The 9,578-nt window shown below is 49.8% G+C and overlaps 1 protein-coding gene across 1 annotated transcript in view; it reads left to right on the top strand.

The window, feature by feature from the left end:
- The window catches only part of COX20 (cytochrome c oxidase assembly factor COX20), a 116,234-nt gene extending 112,973 nt beyond the window's left edge, over window positions 1-3,261 (top strand). Inside the window, exon 4 of the mRNA XM_085609278.1 lies at window positions 2,883-3,261. Within this exon, the coding sequence (XP_085465404.1) occupies window positions 2,883-3,027 (145 nt within the window). The 3' untranslated portion in view covers window positions 3,028-3,261. The remainder of the gene's footprint in view (window positions 1-2,882) is intronic.
- The last annotated feature ends 6,317 nt before the right edge of the window (window positions 3,262-9,578 follow it).

Genomic DNA, 9,578 nt, shown 5'->3' on the forward strand with positions numbered 1-9,578 from the left:
TTGTTTGTAAGGCTTGCAATTTTGACATAGTTGATCATCACTTCTTTTACATATGGAGATTCCTACTTGCACATTAGTGATTCTTTTAAAGGTGTATCTACATTTCTCTTGTTTTCACACTTTTCTTTTAATGATTTTTGACACATCATTTTGTTCTTTGGGCACTTTGTTTTCTCTGAACGTTTTTGTTGCTTCACAAGTTCTTTTCTGTTATTCCACACTCTTTTGAGAATTTCCCTTGGACACGAGTTGGTGTCTTCACACTTTGTCTTGGGTTTCTCTAAATTACAGGTACTATAATGTTCTGTTAGTCCACAATATATGCCTTTTAGGCATGATGTAATAAGAGGAATTATATCTGTTTATGAATTTTATTGATGATAAATATGTTTACATTTACAGACTTGAGAAAGTCTTTAGTACGGACAAGTACTGACGAAACACGTGTTGGCTGTGTTCTATCTTGGCTATTGGTTTCTTAAACAAATAAAAAGAACGTCTTCTACTGACATCACGTGGACTTTTCATCATATCTTGTTGGATTTTGGATTGCCATACATGATCTCATAAGTTGTGAAATTGCCTCTTTGACTTCAAACGACTAATGGTCCTCATTACTGGTTATTAAGCAGGACCGCTATATACAGACTATGGGTGTGCTGTATTAGCTCTTTTTCTTGATTTCTTAATGGGCACATTGTTCTTTCTATCTGCTTAATAAGCACTCCTGGGTGGTGGGTGCTTTCAGCTAGCCAAGCACCCCGCTGCATCTATAGTTATATTTCATTTTATTGTTTCACGCTATTGACTTTTGGCCGTATATCAAATATTATATTAATGTGCAGGTTTTTCCCATTAGGGAACACTCCTACCCTTTTGTACAAATTCTACTTTGAACATCAATCTCCTGTAAGTGAGATGGAGCAGATTAGTTGTTTACCAAAAATTGGGGCTTGTTATTGTTCCATATGTTGCCTTTGAAATAATAGCTGTGCCATAATTTAGTTCCAGACTGACTGGCAACCTTCCACATCTTCTCTGCTTATCGTTTACATGACACCAGTCTTTTTCACACCATATTTGAATAATCCCAAGAGTTGTGTTGTTGTCATGGGAGGACGTCCAAGACACCCTGATGAGTCTTTTCTCATTTGTTGCCTTGGTTATGCTTTGAGTCTCACCAAAGTAGATCTATGCCAACACTCTTGAGTCTGTGTTGTTAAATACAGTGGCCATGTGTTGTACATGTCTCTCCTGCATCTCTTTAGCTTTCCCACATGCTGATATGGTCCCTTGTTGTGGCAGACAGCATAACTCATTGATGTTGTCAAGGTTTTGGTTTGTGGTGTTGTAGTCAGCCTTTGGTGGTAAAGCTGCATGCTGTTGTTTGGATAATACTTAACCAATGGTCTGTGGTTCAGATAGTTTCTTTAACCAGTTCTCTAAGGTCTTAAGTTTCACAACCAATCTTGCTTCTTTCTCTTGGCAGAAGTAATCTCTCGGTTTGACTTCCTGCACGTTTTGACTGCACCAGTTCCAATGCAGTCCACCATAGCTCATTTTCAGAATGGCCATTGTTTATGAAGTGGTTTAACAAATGGATCATTTTTGTTGTGTAATTGTTTTCTGTTCTCCTGATTTGGTTTACCAACCTGTGCATAATTTCAAGGACAAACAATTACATTTCGGTGTTGCATTTAGTGAACTTGCTGTGAAGTAAGGTAATCCGTTGGTACGAGAATGTATCTCCTATCACGGCTTGTAGGCACACACTACAGTTACCACACTTGTGGTTTCCTCTTATAGCCAGTAAGAACAACATGGATTGAACAGTGTTAATCAGTTTCTTCAAATTTGGACTAGACTAAATCATATTTTAAATTACAGATCCCTTATAAGGCGAAGATTAGTGTTTCTATCTTAGTAGGCAGGATCTCCAAGATGTGCCAGTTTTACTTTACTGTTTTTTTCCACTCCATTAATGTCTTGTTTGAAGGTGGTAACAGATGCGAGTGAGGGGTGCTTTCTTCGTTTACTTTTTTGTCAATTTTGTGTTTCACACTTCATTACCAGGCTCTTTTTATTGAATACTCAACTCGGTTTTTTTCGAGCATCCTCTTGCGATTCATTTCATCATCAGGTACTCAACAATATGGAAATATTTTTTTTTACTGCAGTTACGTTGTAATGTGACGAACTAGCTGGAAAGTAATTTGTCTTTCAGGTTTTGTAAATGGAAACGAGTGTACCGAAAAAATGTATTGCCCGTCTGTACCTTTTTAGTAAAACAATGTGTATATTATTCCATCTTCGTGTTCTATTATGAGATCTAAGAAGCTTATGCTTTGTTTTCATAGCGTAAGGCCAAATGAATGTATCTTCTTGTGTGTAATCATTGGTGGAACACAAATAAACCCTATCTTCAAACCTGCCATATTAGGCTGACGTCATCTATGTAGTGTTTCTCTGCTTTAGGTCAAGCAATATTATGATCTAGTAGCAAACCAGCCACCAAACAGCTTTGAATCCCATTGAATTAAAATGTAAAGCTGCAGTTTAAGCCCTCTTTGGATGAGTTACAATTAAGTCATTGTGTCAGGTAACTGCATGTGCCTGTTACTGTTCACCAACAATATATTATCCCCAACAGTGTAGGACATGATCCCCACTCACACATATAACTAGTAGGGATGAGGCAATTGGTCAGAAATACTTTCTACTGTTGTTACTGGGAAATAAGTGTGCCTGGGTCTTGTAGGTTAATCTCACTCACTCAATGTGTAATGTGTATTAAAAGCAAACTAAAGAAGTGGTATACATACTTGAAAGACACTGTATGCTACCAAAATAAAAATGTGCAATCCTATGTTTCTTTATTTTAGGATGTATTGCAGAGTCAATAATGCCAAGCTGAGGATGCAGCAAAAAATGATCCAGGAAGGATTGAAAAACAGAGTCTTGTACGAAGGCAGTAGCATAGATCCTACCAAAAAAGACACCAACAGTAATCAAGGAAGCAGGAATTAGCATTAACATTTTAGTGTGGCTGAGGATATCCTAAACTGAATTATGCGTCAAAGTATAGTCTTTAACAAATGCCATTCGCTGATGGTCCTTCATTATTTCTATTGTATTTGCTGCTCATGTTCATTTGGAAATGTTTCCTCACTTCTTTATTTTTGTTTAGTTTTTAACTGTTGCTTAATTGTATTTATATCATGAAATGCCAGTTTGATTCTTGCAATAAAGTGACAATTGTAATTACATCAATAAATGGGTTTATTTTGTAAGCCAGGCTTTTTTTTTTTTTTTTTTTTTTTAATTTTTAAAAAGTTTATTGAGACAATAAATCAGTTACAAGCATGGGCCTACAACCACCAGGGCCGGCCGCTAGATTCAGAAAGGATCGCACATTAGTCCAGGCAGCAGGCGACACCTGGGGCCCAGCCCCGTAAATGGCTCAGGATAGCTCGAGAAAGGCAGGAGACATACATTTAACATAAATAACAACAAAAAACAAAAGGCGAGGCATACGGGCAGAAAACGTGGGTCAGGCTACATCCGGGGGACCTTTACTCCAAGACTTCAATTAGCTATCAACAGGAGGGAGTACTGAAAGATCGGGGGGGGGGGGGTAACGGGAAAGGAACATCTATATTCGATTATCACAATCAGTTGCGAGGAACCATCAAGGGTCAGGGGGACAAGGCAATATCGGTGTCCACTAGGGGGGGCGTACAGATACCCCCACGATACACGTTCCATTGCCCCCAAATTCTACCCCATGCCCCGGGTTTACCGCGGGCCACATATACAGTCTTCTCCCTGAACATACACCAGTCCATGTTTTCCTTCCATACTGACACGGTGGGTGGCCGCTGGGAGCCCCAAAGCTGCGCTATATCCCTTTTGGCAATCATGTAGCCCAGGGCCGCCCACCGAGTCTGCGCCGCGTTATAATCATTGGGCTCCCACACATTCAAGACACAGCGACGCACCTCCGGCAGCAGCGCCACCCCGGTGACTTGTCCCATGACCCCATGAACCCGACGCCAGTATTCCGCCACCTCCCGGCACTCCCAAAGGATATGGAGGAAGGTGGCACTGAGCCCACACCCCCGCTTGCAGAGCCCATCTTCCGAGAATCCCATCGAGACCAGACGGGGGCCCGTCACATACACCCGGTGGAGAATCTTTAACTGGACCAGGCGGAGACGGGCTGGAATGGCAACTTCCTTGGGGGACGATAGTGCGGACTGCCAGTCCTCGTCGTCTAATTCCACCCCGTCCCCCGTCCACGTCTCCCGAAGGCGCACCAATAGGTCAGCCCGATTATTAATGAGTTTTTTATAGATTAAGGAGATAGTACTGTCGGGAACATGACCATCAAGTATGCGGTCCTCGAGGGGCGAAGAGGCCGGGATCTTGGTCCCCTCCCCAAAGACAGAGAGCAGGGCATGCCGAACCTGGGCGTATCGGAAGAACTCCTTTTCCGTGAGTTCGTATTCGCTCTGGAGGGCCGCGAAGGTCTTAACCGCGCCCTTCATCCATAAGTCTCCCACTCTACTGATGCCAATCGTGTCCCAACGGTCAAACCCCTTCGTTGTCCAGAGGCTTCCCAGTCGGTCGGAGGCAAATAAAGGAGTAGCGCATGTCAGTCGCTCACTCCAGCCCATGGCTACGTTGTCCGCCTTCCAAATCCGTACCGCGATCTTAGTAGGGCCCGTCAGGGTCCGTCCAGCCGAGCGGGAGTAGAGCGCCCTGTTATAGTTACCGCCGGGAAGCAGGAATTTATCCATCTCATACGCCGGGTTCAAGCCAGGCGCATACGTGGCGTGGTTAATGGCTGATAGCTGTGCGGCCCAGTAATACCTGCGAATGTCGGGAAGCGCGATGCCCCCGTCGTACCAGGGGAGAGTGAGTTTGGCCAGGGCGATACGCGCCCGTCCGTCCCACACCAATCTCCTCTGCAGGCTCTCTACTTCCCGAAAGTAGGCCACGGGAATGATGTCGAAGGAGTTCTGAAGTGCATAGAGGAACCTGGGAAGGGACATCATTTTAAACAATGCGGCCCGACCCAGTGGGGACAGAGGCAGCCTACACCACCGAGCCGTGTCTTCCCTCAAACGTCGAAGTGGAAGCAGGAGATTGTGCTCATAGCGAGCTACCGGGTCCAACGAGATGTGTATCCCCAGGTATCTAAAGCCGGACAGAGATATTTGGATCGGAAGCCGAGGCGGCAGGAGAGGGGGGCCACCGGAGATAGGATAGACACAGGATTTAGACCAGTTAATCGTGAGACCCGAATTTCTCCCGTAGGAAGTCAGAACATCGAAAAAAACGTTAAGCGACTGCAGCGGCGAGGTAAGATACAGGAGGATATCGTCAGCATATAACGAGACCCGATCCTCAAAGCCCGGGGCCCACCGGATCCCCCTGATCGAGGGCTCCCAGCGGAGCCAAGCGGCGAGTGGCTCCAGGGCGAGTGCAAAGAGCAGAGGGGACAACGGGCACCCCTGCCTCGTACCCCGACCAAGAGCGAAGGGCCGAGAGACCCGCCCATTAACCACCACCTGAGCCATGGGTCCCGTGTAGAGAAGCTTCACCCAGCCAAGAAATCCCTCACCAAAGCCGAATTTGGTCAAAACAGCCCAGAGGAATGGCCACTCGATGGTGTCAAAGGCCATCGTGGCATCTAAAGAAACCAGCACGGCCGGTTCGGAGAGGTACTCTGCCCTGGCGAGGGCGCCATGGAGACGCCGCAAGTTGAGGGCGGTGTTGCGATGTGGGATGAAGCCGCACTGATCAGGATGAATCAGATCGCAGATGACGCTCAACAAGCGATTGGCAAGGACTTTAGCCAGGATTTTAGGCTCTGCATTTAGCAGTGAGATAGGCCTGTAAGAGGCACAGCGGTCCCGTGGCTTACCGTCCTTGGGGATCACGACTATCGTGGCCAGTCGCTGGTCGACCGGAAGGGAACCGGCCTCGAGGGACTCCTGAAACATACGACGGAGGAAGGGCGCTAGTTTATCCGGGCGCAACTTATATAATTCGATAGGTAGACCATTGGGACCCATGGCCTTGCCCGAGCGAAGGGACCGAATCGCAGTCGCGATTTCATCTACCGACAAGGGAGCGTCCAGCTGCTCACGGTCCTCGGCAGAAAGGCCAGGCAAAGCAATGTCCCTAAGGAGAAGGCGAGAATCTTCCTCATCCCTATCAGTCACCGGGGAGTACACAGTCCGGAGGTGGTCGGCAAAACATTCCACAATCTCACCAGGCTCAGTCACACACACTCCATCCGAGACACGCAACTCCGGGACCACACGATTCACTCTCTCCTTCTTATCCAGCCACGCAATCAGCTTTCCCGCCTTGTCCCCGGCATCATACAACCGACCCTGTTGCTCCCTATACATAGTTTTGGCCGCGTCAGTGACAAGAGATCTGTATTCAAACTGTTTCAGGTTAAGGGCATGGAGCCCGTCCGGAGTGACACCCGCCTCCAAGGCCGACTCCAGCCCCGAGATGTCAGTCTCCAGCTTCACCACCGCCTCACTCCTGAGCTTCTTAGCCACCACTATCTGGGAGAGGGCGTGTCCGCGGATTACGGTTTTAAAGGCTTCCCACAGGGACATTGCAGACAACACAGACCCCTCGTTTTCAAGAAAGTATTGGTCCATAGCTTTAACCAGACTCTCGCGGGTAGTAGGGTCTCGCAGGTACCACGGGTTAATGGGAGCTATCCGCCCTGCGGACCGCGACTCTGTGTCAAAGAGAAGCCACAGTGGGGAATGATCGGAGATACCCCTCGCCAGGTGCCTGACCTCTCGAATTCGACCCGTCTGCGCCGCGGGCATAAGGAAATAGTCTAACCTAGAAAGACTCCCATGTGCCCCAGAGTGAAAGGTGTACTGACATTGGGTCGGATGCATTAATCGCCAACTATCCACCAGGCCGAAGGTCTCCAACAGGCCACCTAGCCAAGCCTGGGCAGCGGGGAGGGCCCTGGGTGGGTGACGATCCAGGTGGAGTTCTGGAGGCCCGGTGGGACGTAAATTGAGACCAGGGCAAGGGGATGCCCCTCCCACCTCCCAGTCAGACAAACATAACGCACTCTGTCATCTGAGACCACCCTCGTGATCTCCAACGGAAGTGAGGATCGCAGGAGAATGCCCACCCCCCTGGAGCCAGTTGTGTAACCAGAGTGAGCCACGAGGCGGTATCCCCCCCTATTCATTGCATGGCAGACATTACCAACCAAATGCGTCTCTTGGAGAAACACCACATCAGGGGTCAGACGACGCAAATACTGCAGAACTACACCCCGTTTGATACGGTCCCCCAACCCATTGACGTTCCATGACATCAGCTTCAACCCGTCCCCCCCCCATCCCCTCCAATAGATCAGAGGTCCCCCCGCAAGCAGCACAAGTCCCAAGAGTGGAAGAAAATCAATACCTCGCCCTGCAAACAAAAACCACACTACAAAACAACCCCTCCTTCCCCCCCACCCCCCCCCAACACCCAACTCCCCCCACCCTGCACCCCTGCGGGCCAAAAAACCCCCCCAAATTGCAGTGTGCCTGTCGCCCAACTAACCCCAGTCTACAAAAAGACCCCGGAGGAGGAAAGGGACCCGTCCCCGCCCGCCCCCCATACAGGTACTAGCAAAACACACTGGACCAAAGAAGTACAACCCAGCTGAGCAATGCAAATTGGCAAAATCAAGGACCAAAAATCACTCCAAAGGGGACCCGTCACCATTGGCACCCGCAGAGGGCCCGGGGCGGCCACCTCTGTCCGGCAGCGAGTCCAACCAGTCACTCACGGCCACAGGAGAGTCAAAGAAGGCAGTCCGATCCTCATGTTCCACTCGGAGTTTGGCAGGGTAGAGCATAGAGTACTTTAGGCCCCGCTCACGAAGACGACGTTTCACCCCCTGGAATCCCATCCGCTGCTTCTGGACAAGTTGAGTAAAGTCCGGATAAAAGTTAATGGATGAGTTCTCATGTCGAACCGGGCCGTGGACCCGCGAGGCCTGCAGAATCGCATCCCGGTCTCTGTAGTAAAACAGTTTGGCCACGATAGGCCTTGGGGGGGCCCCCGGCCGTGGCCGCCCGCCCGGAACTCGATGAGCCCGTTCAACGGCAAAAAATTTACTCAAGCCCGCAGGGGTCAGCTGTTGGAGGATGAGTTCCTCGACCAGGAGGTCAACCGGGCGGTCGTCGGAGGACTCCGGTACGCCGATGACACGGATGTTGTTGCGTCGGGCCCGTCCCTCGAAGTCCTCCAGCCGCCGGGCCATCTGCTCATTGACCACCTTGATGTCGCCAAGCGCGGCCTGCAGGTCCGACACATCCGCGCCCAGGGTGGAGGTCCGCGCATCGAGAGTTTGAACCCTCTCGTTTGTTTTGGAGAGGTCCGCCAGTATTAAGGTGACATCAATCGCCACCGTATCGATCTTGCGTGCCAGGGCCTCGTATTGCGTGGCGATGGTCTCCCTGATGCCATCAATGGCGCCCATGATGTCCTGTAGGGAAAGTTCCGAAGAGACGGATGTGCCACCACCGGCGACGTCTGAGGGGGGACCGGCCGTTCCAGGAGAGCCTCTGCCCTGAGTGTAGCGGTCCATGTTGTTGGTCTGGACCGATCCTCCACGGAGGGAGGATTTAGTCTTACGCCCCTCAGGGCCCCCCTTGCCCCCCATGCGGCCACGGACTCCGAGGGGGACCGCCGATCAAAAGTAGTTGGGGTACCGGCCCTGGAAACCAGCGCCTCACCCGAGGCCACAATATGGCGGTGCGGGGGGACCCAAGGCGAGAGGCACTCTAGTGGCAGGTGGAGACAAAGCTTTGTGCAGAGCTTAGGAAAACACCCCGCCACCTCAATCGCCTCACCGGCCAGCCCCCTGAGGTCTGAAAGTGAAACCGAAAGTGGCCAAGCGGCCCCTGGCACCGCGCCACAGCCGTTGTTGTTCAACTGCGACACGGCCCCACGGCTCACCTTCGCCCCGGGCACCTCCGACGGGTGGGTCCCAAAAGTTCAAACAACGATATTTCAGGATTCCCTGGTCCGATTAAATTCCTGAAAAGGGATACGTGCTCAGCCGGTCGCCATCTCCCAGATTCCATAAACCAAATCAGGATATTGTCAGGATAAATTCCGAGGAGCAGCGAGGGTCCGGGGAGCCCTGTGCTCACGCGACCATCTTGGATGCGCGCTAGGCTCCTCCCCAAGCCAGGCTTTTTAATCAGTTAATTTGTCCTATTAGTAGGAATTACATTTTGAATGAGAGCTGCTCTTGGACACAGCCTTTGGAAACTATTTGTTCGAGGCATATGAGCTGCAGATCACACACTTAGGATAAGATCGCTATCTGGTGTTGGGCTCGGATGATTGCAGGTTGTTGTTGTCTTCGGAAGAAGCCTTTGGTCACGAGACAGGTGACTCCTCCTCTGGACAACAGTGCGCATGGGCATCCACTCCATCCTCAGATTGTTTTTTTCCGCCATTGGGTTCGGATGAACTTTTTTCCGCTCCAGCAGAAAACTTCTAGCAATCACAACAACTCT

Source organism: Triturus cristatus, chromosome 6 (genome assembly GCF_964204655.1).
Source record: "Triturus cristatus chromosome 6, aTriCri1.1, whole genome shotgun sequence".
In the NCBI taxonomy this organism is placed as follows: domain Eukaryota; kingdom Metazoa; phylum Chordata; class Amphibia; order Caudata; family Salamandridae; genus Triturus; species Triturus cristatus.